Here is a 13781-nt window from a genome sequence, read left to right on the forward strand (position 1 = left end):
AATACGTGTCAATAAGTAGTGTTTGTTTTCCCAGTACCACCCCCTGTCCTGTGTGGCTTTTTATAGGAAATACCGTACACATTTGCCCCATGAAACATCTGTTCAATGCACACTTTTGCAACTGTGTACACTTTATTATAATTCCTCTAATCTAAGTAGCACCAAGGACTGTGTGAGTGTGTGTCTGCACCGCAACGAAAAAGACAAATTGTGGTGATGATGAACTCTCTGCGTGCAGCGACTCGTCCTGAGCAGCATCAGCTGCTGGTTCAGCCGTACAGAGAGAGGGCGGCCAGTGGGAAAAGCCCCAGATCTATGACGACTCAGTACACATCGCACACTAACAAGATCTGTGTGAAAGATAACTGTATTTGTGCACGTAACCATAAATACGCATCAGCATTGGAAAACACCCACTTAACACCCAGAGAGGGATTCCCCTTCTTTTTACCTTGCCCATTTATAACCGGGCCTTCATATTCACTTAGGTTTTCAAACACACTTTGGCCCACGTCGTTGTAGCTGAAGAAGAACAGGTGAGCTTGCAGCACAGAAAAGCTGTCAGGTAGGCGGACAGAGGCCAATGTCTGTGGCTTAATAGCATGCAAACATTGATGCATCATGTTGGGTCAATGCAAAGTGAAAATGTATGTGCAGTAGGTTGCAGTTCCTCAGTTGTGAAGACATTTCAAATCGTGTGCAAAGTGCGCGCTGCTCAAACTGTTTGAAAACACTGTCGCATGATTTCTTTTCCGCAGCATGCATTGGACTTTCTAATTCTCCAGAACGCCATGTGTCTCAGGAGAGTTGCATGGTCTCATCTATGTTCAACGATCAAAGCGAGAAAAGCATGATGTCCGTTCACTTCACTCTCAAACTTTGGAGCAACTAGCTGGTTCTTAAGTTACGTTAACTTAAAGCACTGTTTAGTTATTTGTATTTCCAGGGTGAACAGGACTTCGATATATACTGTAAACTAAAGGTCGCCCCGTACGTGAGAATCTGACAGCAACATGCCAGCCGATAATACCACCTGTGTGACGCTTTCAACTTCCGCTAACAGTGTGTGCGATATGAGTCACATGGGGTCACGACCTTGATGTCTGCCCACACACCCACCCACACACACACACAGTTTGCATACAGATGGTAGACAGCAACACAGACTGTGACTCACTCTATGCAATATAAACGTTTCCTACTGTTATCTGGCTGTTGCACTTATCTGTTTCCACCTTGAATGCGCACTGATTCGATTCATATTTAGATTTTTATGTGCATGCTTTTTTACTTCATAGTGTTTTATTTGTGTCTCTATTAGGGCTGAACGATTTTAAGAAAAAATTGAAATTGCGATTTTTCTGGCAGAGATTGCGATTTCGATTTCTCCACGATTTTTTTTATTTAAACAAGTTTCAGTGTAACAACAAAGTGGAGCAAAAAAAGAAGTCTTACCTTAAAAGTAGTGCAAAATGGCTCAAAGGAGCTAGCTTATGAACCTCAACATCAGCAGCAGTTACAGATATTCAACCCGTGTATTCAGAAACCTGTGCTTCTTCTTCAAATAAAGTGGCAAGAGGAAGTGAAATGTAAAGGTAGTAAAACTAAATAATAATAATAATTAAAAAAATACATTTTCCTCATCAACAAAAGATGTCCAACTGGTTACATTATTTAACATCTAGTCTGTAAACAAAAGATAAGTAAAAAAGAGTGAACACCTTTTTTAATGGAACAAAGACATGTCAGGGTAAGGTGCAGAAGAACAACAACAAAAATCAATAAATCTTCCCCTTCATCCCTTCAGAGATTTTTGGCCAAGAAAACCAACATGTCAACCTTTGCTGGCTTCAGACTTGCACGCTGACATGTGACAATATTGCCACTGGCACTGAACAGTCTCTCTGATGGTGCACTCATTGCTGGTATGCAAAGGTACTTACGAGCCAACTTGCTAAGCCATGGGAAGTTGACATTGTGCACTCTCCACCAGGCCAGTGGATCTTGCTCTCCATCAATGGTAGGAGTTATGAGGTAGTTGTCCAGTTCTGCTTTAATGGTATCCTCCAACTGCACAGTAGAGGAAGCAGGGACCGCCTTGGTCTTGAAAAAGCTGCCCAGTGACCGCTTTCGCTTTGTAGAGGTGGATGGTGGTTCTTCTTCTGCACTCAGGGGCATGGGATGGGTTGTGACACAAGCCCTCTGCTCCTGCAACACACAGTAATAAGAGGCATCAATGTTTTGCTATCAGTTGTGATTAAGACCAACGAGGCATTTTGTCTAAAAGTTTAAAATGTCAGTAGAGTATAGTTCAAAAATAAAAAACACAAATACAACTTTGTTTTATTTTGAAACAACAAAGAAAAAGGAAAGCTTACCTTTTGTGCCACCTGTTCCATTTCCATCTTCACTCTGTCTTTGATGTATGGGACATTCTCTTCACTTATGTAGCTCTTCTTGAATCTTGGATCAAGGAAGGATGTGATGTCCAAGAGCTCCTGTGTCACTGGGTCGCTGTATTTCTCTTCAATGTAGTGGAGAGCTCTTGATTTGATCTCCTTGGTGAGATTCGTGTCCTGGTCAGTTTCAGCAAGCGTTGCTGTTCTGAGGAGATGGAGCACTGGCTTCAGGTATGACACGCTTACGTAGTCCTCACCTGAGAGGGCGTCTGTGAACTCCTGAAGAGGACCGAGGTCATTGTTTACAGATTCAAGGACATCTGTGTCTTGCCAAGTGAGGACCAGGTGCCGCGTCTTCCTGTCTTCAGACAGAACCTGGCACAGTGCCTTGCTCTGCTCCAACACCCTCCCAATCATTTTCTGCCGGGAGCCCCATCGTGTCGGACATTCAGTGACCAGTGACTGTTGAGGTAGGTTCAAGTCTTGCTGTGCCTGTTTTAGTGCCGCCTTCTTCTTCCAGCTGTGAGTGAAGACCGCAACCAGCTGCTTGCAAAGTCCTGTGGCCCGTTTGATTCTTTGCTCATCTTTGACAGCATTTTCTGGGGGAAAACATTACATGTATTACAGTATGAAAAGCCATAAGGATAGCTCATAACACAATATTCATAACATACCATTGATTACATCTGTTGTCATGTATTTAGTTCAATGACGTTTTTTTAGCAGCAGACTTCAGGTGGTACTACCACAGTAAGTTATTGCCCATAAATTAATTTGTAATTGGTAATTAATGCACAAGCAATTAATATGCTTCTTAGATATTCCACTAAAAACCAAAAAATCATTTAATCCGTATAGTGGCATCAGCTGATGTTGCACCAGCCTGACATGTGCTACTACTAAAACACGTTAGCTGTTTATTGTACCAAAAACACGTTAGCTGTTTATTGTACCAAAAACACGTTAGCTGTTTATTGTACCAAAAACACGTTAGCTGTTTATTGTACCAAAAACACGTTAGCTGTTTATTGTACCAAAAACACGTTAGCTGTTTATTGTACCAAAAACACGCTAGCTGTTTATTGTACCAAAAACACGCTAGCTGTTTATTGTACCAAAAACACGCTAGCTGTTTATTGTACCAAAAACACGTTTCCCCCTCGCACCGAAACACACATTACATGGCCTCACTAATCCCTAATCCTTAAAACGTGCACACACATACAAAGTTTACCGATGAAAGGGTTCATTTTTCTCCCTAGGATAAACAGTATGTTAAAGTAGCATTGCGCTAACAGTTGGTCAGCTAACGACAGCTTGACAACAAACTTCTCGGCGCTTCGTCCCCAGATAATACGAACTCTCACACTTGTAGTAACCTTGTAAACATACACACTCGCACAAACATACATTCTTGTACTTACCAATTGCAAGATGCAGCCTGTGTCCGAAGCACTGCAGTCTGGTCCATTGGTTAAGTCCCATTGCTTTGACCATATTTGAAGCGTTGTCTGTTATTATGCACGTCTGGGCCTCTTCTTTTAGACCCCAGTTGGCCAAGCACTCCTTCAACCCCATGGCAATATTCTCCCCGGTATGGTCAGTGGGGAAGTATGCTTGAAATTGAATGACAAGCTACACACTGACTTGGGTGGCGAACACGTGATCTGGTCACGCGCAGCCTGCAGCTTTCTGATCGGTAGCTGACACAGAGCCTTGGGCATTCATGTGAAATTATTGACGAAATTATTATTATTAATATACACCAAGCAAAAACCGCAGCTTTGACGATCCCAAAATCGTGTTGTCTGAGATCGCGATTTTCGGTCCAAAACGATAGATCGTTCAGCCCTAGTCTCTATAGAAGTAAATGTACCGTGGGACGAATAACGGACTTCTGATGATGAACAGTGCTCTTGTTTGGATAAACACCACACTTGGGTGGATACCTTATTTAATGTGACCAATGAGCTGTGTATTAATAATCCCTGATGCAAACACAAGCAGGTGTTACTAAAAACCTCAAAATTGGGTGCATTCAATTTCGGTTCTCCAGCGCCAGTGGTTATTTGTGTTATTGACCCACAGTAAGATGACCTACATTTCTTAAAAAACAGAACTGTCCTTCAAATGAAACCTTATAAGCGCACATGCTTTTTTTGCTGTATGAAAAGTCAAAATGTGTTCAGTAAGAGAAGTCTGCATGTAGATTATCAGTCAAATATAGTCCGGTGGTTAGCTGCATCACCAGGGCTTGCAGAGTTTAGTAAGCCGACTTCCCTTCCTGTCAGATCACGCCAGACTTCCAGTGTACAGTGACAGCAGGCCACGGTCATCCTGTCCTGTCAGCAGGCAGATACTCTATCTCACGTCCGTCAGTCCAGACTCGTGTCGGGGGAACTGTCCAGAGGAAAACTACAATACCTTCTTATCTTAATAAGGCAGAACGAAAAGTGTTTCTTGCACACTGCTCAACTGGGCTGATAAGTAGAGCGTGTGGTAAAGTCGATCCTCTGCCCAAAAGTCTGTACACTGCCCTACAGTACAGTAGAGTCCATGTGTCCCAACAGACCAAGCAATATGTGGATATTCTCACTGGCGTTAGTAAAATGTGGGGAAATAATCATCAAATCTGTTTATAATGAAACTATTTAAAGAGCCCCTTTTGTTGTCCCTTTCCTGTAGTGTGCTAATAGGTTTTTAGTGCATGTAAATGGTCTGCAAAGGCTAAAATCCCTGTGTTTCATCCAGGGGGAGTTGCTCTTCCACACAGTCCTGCCTGAAACGCCTCCATTGGACTCGACACATCTCAAGGCGGTCGACCAATCACAACAGAGCCGAGCAGCTAACCAATCAGAGGACACAGAAGACTTGAACGCTTTCAGGTTATTAATCGTATTTATCCACCAGACATTGGTGATGAATGGGGTTATCTATGATAGATGATCTGAAGTGTGTAGTTCATAAACATTTAGAGACACCAGTGTTTCATTAGACTCATTATAAGCAGCGTCTCCTGGATATGATTGGTCTGAAATTAGGTAATAAGTTGCAGAGTTTTGCATCCAATATTTCTGTCATGAAGAATATTAGATGTGTTGAATTCACATTGTTAGCCATGACACTGACAGTCAATGGTAAAACTATTTGACTCCTTGGTCTTCAGGAAGAGTTAAGGGGATCCATTATTTGTAAGCACACACACCCTCAGAGCTCTACTGCGATCGACAGGTAAACGTCACTTTTTAAATCAACTGTCCAAATAAGCGTTAGTCTCCTCATCTGTATTCTATCAGCTTTATTTAATCCTCATTTCACCACTGATTGTAACTCCACAATAAAGGCAGAAATACATGTAAAAAACGTTCATTTTGATCATAATTAAACTGCACTGATGTGAATCCTGACTCAGGCTTCTATCTTCTGGACAGATTGCATCCTGGCTTTGGTTAAATGGTCCGCACACCACCTTCCCAAAGTCATGAGTGCCCTCTAATCACAACAACATAATATTAACACCACTGTCCGGCGGCCGTGGCAGGGGATGTAAATTAGTGTCGGAGTGTGCCGTGAGCAAACATTGTGGTGGTTCAGCACATCGGAGCAGTATTTAACACGAGTCTGGGACCTGAACTTTATCCACCTCAGAGTGTCCATAGTGTAACAGCATATTTCACACACACCGAGGCATCCCAGGACATCCCTAGCACTGCATGGAGCGACCAGAAGTGAAAGGACTTTGCTCGATAAGTAAAACCACAATACCATATAAGTAATCTTAAAATCCTGCATTTCTGGATTCCTCGTCTATCAAAAAGGCTAATAGCGTCTGTTCCACTCCCTTCACTAAAAGTACACAATTGTTGTCTGCATGGCGGTGTAGCAGAAGTAAAACAAGATGTGGTGCACAACAGCTGACCACGAGTTCACTCAGACTACGGTCTCGGTTCCCAGCTGCACTCAGACATCCTGTGTGATGGAGGCGTCACAGCACACCCTGCACTATCACCATCACAACACAACAAGTGGTAGGCCTACTTTTCATATGTGCACTGCTCCGTCTGCAGGCCTGATAACTATGAAGACTGTTAAATAGGGTAGTGCAAGAAATGAGTCCTAAATCCTGTACGTTTGTTTTTATCTTTACCATTTCCTTTGTCTCGAATTCAATGTCGGCCTTTACAGTGTTTGAGGATAGATGCCTGAAAAAGCACCTGCGGTTGACACAAGCTCAAGAGATTTTGTTCTTCCATAAAATACATCAGTATCTTACTTGTGAATATCCAAAGCTTCCATTTGTCCTAAAAACAGTGTCTAAATGAGACCTCTAAAACGTCAATACGTCACGTTAGCCACCTTTAGCTTAGCGGTGGTGATGCCACTATGATGGTGTTTGTTTATAGCCCAACGTTAGCTATTTACTTCTTGCCTTTGCTCCAAAAATCATAAAAAACAATACCCCATTGAGACTGTATAAGGCTTTTACGTGACCTAAAAAAAGGTGGTTGCTAACCCCGGGCTAAATGAGACCACTAAGCGTCATAAGGCAACGTTAGCCGCATTTAGCTTAGCGGTGGTGATGCCACAATGATGGTGTCACATATTAAACGCACCACCTCTACCTCTCATTCACTGACGCTGCAAGAAGATTTGTATAATAGAATATCATAGGTGGAAGCGTCATGACAACATCAACAGATGGCGACGGAGACGTCATGAGAAGCAGAACATGCCATGGACCGTGGGGCGTGGGGGAGGACCACAGATGTGTTTCCCTTGTGGACTTACTGTGCTGCTATGTTAATGAATATTGTTATACTTTACAGAGAAGGTTCTTGGTGTATTTAAGACCAACTCTTGGTCCTCAAACAAAGAACATTCCTAACAGTGTCAAAATGTGGAGATTATCCTGCTGAACAAAACAAGTGTTAGCCACAGATCTTATAGAGGTAATATTCTAAAATGCAACGGAAAATCCCCATCATTTTTTTGAGGAATGAGCCTTTGCGATGCTAACTTCCAGGTCGACTGACAAACCCACGCTATCGCTGAACTTCTGTATGAAAAGATAGCTTTATCAATACCTCTACTTGTGAAGTCAGCTTCCACTTTCCACTCTTCTGCCAAAGGACGTCTTTCCACATCTGTGTCAAAGCTGAGCAGACACAGTTACAGCCCCTGAAATAGCTAGAGACTCCAGTAGTGTATAAGTCCTTATGACAGGGCTTACTACCTGGCACACCTTAATCCATCACACTCATCCGTTACATGCAGCTGTGTTTACCTGCTGACAAAGAGTCAACAACATGAGCCCACTCCTTATTAATCCCCCAGTATTCATGTCAAACTCAGAGGTGTAAAACATGCTGTATTCATACAGACTGCACTAGATATCATGGGGGATATATGTGTCTGCTATTCTGTCAGCTTAAACTTTGTCAAAGTGGGTGAGGGAGGCCAACAATCCTCTACAGATATTTCAAATACCACAATAAGATATGTAGTAACCACTACTCCAGATCTCTCTACAGCTCTGCACATATCCCGCTTATTCATTAAGTGACTTTTGAGCAATCAAATCAAATCTAAAGCATCCAACTGCTTCTTAAAATAAACTCTTTACACAAGCTAAAGACTGGGTTTAACCGCTGACATCTTGTTACCACCTGTATATATATCTGCTGAGAGGGAGAGCGCATCTCTTCTGTCCAACCATCCGACTTGTGATCCCAAAACAACATGTGGTATCTTTGGGTTACTCAACCCACTGTGTTGGGCCTATTTTAGAAAGGAGAGGGCTGTCCGCTTCTGAAAGAACGCCACCATATTTTCAAAAGCTCAGTCTAGCAATGTATCTGTAACAGTAAATCAAGCCTTTCTACTTTGAAAGGAGAACAATTCAGAGGCTTTTTTTATAGTTCCTACAGCTCAGCCCGAGCCGGGGATTGATTTATGGATCACGTGGTCCGTGGTGGGTGGTAAGGAAACACATCCCGGCAATGACGCTTTGTTTGGTGATCACCAGCTGAACACATCCTGTCCAAGCTGCTTTAACGTCGGTTGCACTTGTGTGAGTATCTTTGTGTCGGGTGCATCAATAACAAGAGTTCTGCATCCCAACATTCCCAGCTCCCCCATCCAGATTCACGGGGATCCTTGTCTTTGTTACCCTGACAGCCTATGTGGTAAACGGGGTCTGAAGGTAGACAGGAAGCATTTCTGACATCAATTAATGCCAACTTCAGAGCACATATATCAATATCGTCTCCCTTGTTTTATTCTTTTGATACATGATATGTTATTGCCAAAAGAAACAAGAGATCAGATATTAATAGTAGCGTCAGTATCATCTTATATTCTGCAACAGCTTTGTGTCATCCTTGCACAACTGTATATAGAGTAGCTTCGATTCAGTCTAACCTTATTAAAGCCTGTATTTTACCAACAGGTAACGAATCATGTGTGCTGATCAGGTGTAGAGATTACCCCTCGATGATTTAGTGGTATGGTCGCAAAAAATAGCCACAGTGACGAGTAACGGTCGCACGTAATGACTTGCTTCTTGCTGATGCAACACAGTGAGACACTGCCCTTCTGCTTACTGTCCTTTTCGTTGACAGGAATAAAGGGTGTTGGGTTTGTATCCAGAGAAGCATAACTGTAGTAAACATGAGCGAACATTTACAGACCTCAGCTTGCTCTACGCCCTAAACCTATATTGCATTGTTTCAGAGAAAGCCTCAAAGCCAAAGCATCACTCATTGGTTGAGAGGGATGCTGCCTCCCATTGGAGAAGATATCCTATGTATTAAGACACAGCGTGTGTTTGAGACTGTTTCGAGGCCCTCCATTGATTATGTAAAGGATCTGAATTCATCTAGTGTTGAGGAGGATGAGTAGAAGCTGTGTGTCTTTTCTTTGATGCATAATGTGCTCAAATGTTGTATTGTATTAGGATCAAGCATGTTTTGTATTGTTTAAAACATCCAAATGGTATAGAATAGTGTGTACATGTCTGTCTCATGGGCTAACACTCATCTTTAGCTACGAATCAACACATAGGTGTCATGCATCTGGCCCCCGGTCATTCTGTTTCCCCTGAAATGAGGTACTGGTACATATTTAGCCGGGGCAACATGAGCAGCAGACTGTATCGCTGCGCTGCTGTCTCCAGCCCTGCAGAGGAATTCAACTGTGCATTCCTCTGGAATACCAGCATCAGAGCACAGAGACAGGGAGAAAAGAGGAGGAGAAGAAAGAAGAGAGGCTTTATTCAGCCTTATGTCACTGGCAGCCAGCACAAGAACTAAATGCAGCCAATCCCTACGGAGAACAGGAATGTGAGGACGGAGAAACTCTGTGGCAAAAGGGAAGATAACATCTCATCTACAATTTGGGAACTCGGAGGAAGTCAAGTAAAAAAACAAGGGAATGCTAGGAATACAGCACACTGCAATTTCCTGTTTTTATTTGCATTGATTTGAATGTGGAAATTGGAAAACCCTGACACGCAGTTGGTTATTGTGCCGTACATGTTATTCCTTTATCTCTTAACAAGGTACCATTATTGTGCAAATGGCTTTATTGTTGACCACCTCAGTGTCTAACATATATCTGTCCTAATACTGTGTTACCTTTAAGCCTAGGAAACAATGAAATTACATTGGAAATAATAAATAAATGGCATGTCACGGAGCCCAGACTAGACAAAGACTGCAGGAACTGGACCTCCATAGTAGCATGAAGCTAATGCACACATTTCAGGTGGATAACATCTCCTGCTGCGACGTTAAGCGGTCAACTCATTTAAGTCGTTAAATATCATAAAGACTTGGCTTCTCTTGCCTCCCCAATGGGAAACCAGTGCCCACTGACTGGAACCCAGCTACACTGTGGCCTTATTGTGCGCAAACAAGCAGCTGCTGGCTCTGTATCAAAGCCCAACACAGAGGTGCAGTGATGAAGTGTTTTCCAATGGCGACCTGGAAGTGAGCATCACAAAGGCTCCCAAAACCCCCCAAAAAAAGGGATTTTTCCATTGGATTTGGGAATGCTGCATAAAATAAGGTCCGTGGCAAACATGATACGTGAGCAGGATAATCTCCACATATTAAACACCACTTTTATAACAGTTGAAGCCAGACGTAGAAAGCTAACGTTTCGCTATAAACTTTATGACACCACCGCTAAGCTAAAGGCGGCTAACGTTCGGCGTAATGACGTTTCTCATTTAGCCACCTTTTAAGGTCTCAGACAGTCACTAATGGGGTATTGACTCACATGTTTTATGCTCTAGAACCAAATGTAAAACATCTTGCACGCTTGTATCAACAACAGATTTTAATTTAGGCATCTAACCAACAACACGTTTGAGATGAGGACGCCTAAATTGCTACAATGCTGACTCATTTCCAGGTTTCAGGATTCCTGCACCACTCTAACATATATTAAATGCCTGTTTTTCCCCACAACCAGTTACTGAGTGAACAAATAAAATGCTCCTCAGCATGTCAGTGGAGCTGAGAGGTCAAACTTATTTACACAGGTTCACAGGAACTGCAGATATAATCTCAAACTAAAGCCGGAGAAGTAGCAGGGAGTCTTCCTCTGTGAGTAAAATAATCAGGTCAAACATCACAAACATCTCGCATCTCATTTCCCCCTGAACAACCTCCCTATCCGTGGAGACTTCTCACCGCTCTGACTGAACCCCACAGGCATCTGACACACACTTGGGAATTGGCTGGAGTCTAAAACAAATCATTTCTGGTGCCGGAGGAGTGGCAGCACACATGTTGTCTTGACCAAATATGGCTGAGTGAAAACACTACTGTCAGGTCTCTGCAGCTCTCAGGAATGAAAAGCAGGTTTTCCTTAACTGGTGTGCGAGTGGGCCGGGACACAACGCGCTGACACCTTTCCAACAGAGCTCTTACTCTAAAGCCTGGATATGTGAGGCTGGAGGTGGATTAGCAGTCTGGTAAATTATACCATTCAGCCTCACAGGGCATCGGAAAGACACGGTAAATGAGCGTGGCTGTTAGGAGTCCCAGGAAAAGCTCAGATTTGACTACAAGGACATGTCCTGACTGTCCAGCAGGACTACATGAGACGGGTTGCAACATGTTTGTTGATGAAATGTGCTTTTAATTAAGTAGGGTGTGCTAAAGGAAAGACCACTGAGGTCATAAAAGGGTTTATCCTGTTTGGAGGAGGAACAGCCGTCTGTGCAATGGATGGACGGAATAGAGATGATGTGATGCATGACATATCTATGTTCTACTCTGACAGCGCATGCTTTCTGTGTATCAGTTTAAACCCTTAACAAGGTTCTACGCCGGTGTCGAGTTTCTTTTCATTAGCGACAGAGAAACTGCTGACAACAGTTAACCCCTTCTGCTCAAGATAGCTATAGCGACTTCAGGAAATAAACCGAGTGGCTGAGAGCTGAGGCCGGGCCGGGTCTGACACGCTATCAACATATCAACATATCAACACACACACACACACACACACACACACACACACACACACACACACACACACACACACACACACACACACACACACACACACACACACACACACACACACACACACACACACACACACACACACACACACACACACACACACACACACACACACACACACACACACACACACACACACACACACACACACACACACACACACACACACACACACACACAATATAAACCAGTACAAAAACTACCATTAAAACAAAATGCATCAACGGTGTAAGTTTCATGGCTCCTAAAATACGATCCTAAGAAAGGAGAAGCCCAATAAAAAGACCATATATTAAAGACTTCCCTCCACTTTTGCCAACTTACAACCTCAACGCTCCGACCTGCCACTCTGATTAATTACTGTCATAAAATGAGCTCAATCAATGTCACTCAAGCTGAATCCGTTCCAGCTTGTTCTCCCGGTCAACTTGGTCCAAGTACAAGATGACCTGTTGTTTAATAAAGTGCCTCTTATTCTCTATTTCCTTTATTTAACCTATGAACCCAACGCTCAGTCTTTAAACCAACTCCTTCATAACACAAATGTTGAAGAGAGAATAGCTCCGAATGAAAACAGTGCAACCTGGGACAAACTGGGTACCGGAGAGGCACGAAATACAATTCAGGAAGTCACTAGGACTACATGCGTGCAACTGCAGCGCCTTGTTGTATGCCCCTCTACAGAGAAACGTGTAGAGGGAGGATCGCTCCACCTCTGAATGAAGTCATCCTCTGGTAATGTGCATCAAAATATTGGGACAGACCAATATTCTCCACCCATCCCAGCATGCAACACAGGAAGTGACCGACGGAGCAGGGACACCGAGACCAACAGCACAACCTTCTATGAATAATAATAACAATGACCAAAAGTTCGTCTTTCCTTGAAAATTAGTTCCTTGCATTCGATCATTTTCCGGAAATATTTGCCGTTTCTTGAGCTCGCATTCATTTATTTTTGGCTATTTTTTACCTTCTGTGGATGAGTCTTAAAACCTGCCGCAGTGAAGGAAAATAATACAGAATTTATCACAAATTCTTAAAGACGTTTTTCATCCAGGTTTCCATTTCCATTCCATTCCATTTGTACTTCTACTTCTGTCCGACAAACAGTAAAACTATAATAACTTGTTTATCCATAACGTCCAATCTTCTTTATTATTGAAACACATGAAGAGTCGGATCAACCACAGATTATCACATGCGCACTGTAATTCAGAACTCATATTATTTTTAGCACATTAGAGAAGTAGTTTAGGGAAACAATGTCTAAAAACTATGCAATAACACACAGATCCTCTTTTTGAGGGACTTTTACTCCGCTACATGTATGTAATCCCTTTAGTTGCTGGGCAGATTAGGATGAATGATGGTAAATATAATCTCCCTTAAATCAGACTTCAGTTCACCTGCAGTAAATCCAGCAGCTACCCTGCAGTATACAAAGCCATTCAAACTAGCTGCACCTTTACCAGCTCTGAGAACACTTTAATGATCAATCATTATAAAACATATCAGAGATATTATTCTGAAATGGACCAATCAGACAATGACTACTTTTACTGTCGCTACTTTAAGTACATTTAGAGGAGAGTACTTTCTACTTTCACTGGAGGAACATTTAGAATACTTTTACTGTGACAGAGTATTCCTACACTCTGGTACTTCTACTTTACTCAGTACAAGACCTGAGTACTTCTACTTTACTCAAGAACAAGATCTGAGTACTTCTACTTTACTCAAGTACAAGACCTGAGTACTTCTACTTTACTCAAGTACAAGATCTGAGTACTTCTACTTTACTCAAGAACAAGACCTGAGTACTTCTACTTTACTCAAGTACAAGACC

General features: G+C 42.6%; 2 protein-coding genes across 3 annotated transcripts in view; both read right to left on the reverse strand.

The window, feature by feature from the left end:
• tln1 (talin 1) overlaps window positions 1-13781 on the reverse strand; it is a 55847-nt gene that overhangs the window by 40397 nt on the left and 1669 nt on the right. The window lies entirely within an intron of this gene.
• Window positions 1355-5413, reverse strand: LOC134868183 (E3 SUMO-protein ligase ZBED1-like). Of its 2 annotated transcripts, none has more exons than XM_063889112.1 (3): window positions 3634-3786; window positions 2379-2998; window positions 1355-2208 (listed from the first exon to the last, which is right to left on the reverse strand). In XM_063889112.1, the coding sequence occupies exons 1-3, from the start codon at window positions 3647-3649 to the stop codon at window positions 1804-1806; spliced, it is 1041 nt and encodes a 346-aa protein (XP_063745182.1). In that variant the 5' UTR covers window positions 3650-3786; the 3' UTR covers window positions 1355-1803. The 2 variants fall into 2 exon arrangements, with proteins under 2 accessions (XP_063745182.1, XP_063745181.1); XM_063889111.1 differs by lacking the exon at window positions 3634-3786 and adding an exon at window positions 3824-5413 and having other exon boundaries at window positions 1356-2208.

Source organism: Eleginops maclovinus, chromosome 8, assembly GCF_036324505.1.
Source record: "Eleginops maclovinus isolate JMC-PN-2008 ecotype Puerto Natales chromosome 8, JC_Emac_rtc_rv5, whole genome shotgun sequence".
Lineage (NCBI taxonomy): Eukaryota > Metazoa > Chordata > Actinopteri > Perciformes > Eleginopidae > Eleginops > Eleginops maclovinus.

Bases quoted from the DNA above. Each gene is read 5' to 3' on its own strand.
- LOC134868183 (XM_063889111.1), bottom strand. From the start codon at position 3,977: ATGGGGTTGAAGGAGTGCTTGGCCAACTGGGGTCTAAAAGAAGAGGCC. The intron at 2,999-3,823 runs GTAAGTACAAGA...GTTTTCCCCCAG, and splicing joins CAGGCTGCATCTTGCAATTG to AAAATGCTGTCAAAGATGAG. The intron at 2,209-2,378 runs GTAAGCTTTCCT...TGTGTGTTGCAG, and splicing joins TGGAACAGGTGGCACAAAAG to GAGCAGAGGGCTTGTGTCAC.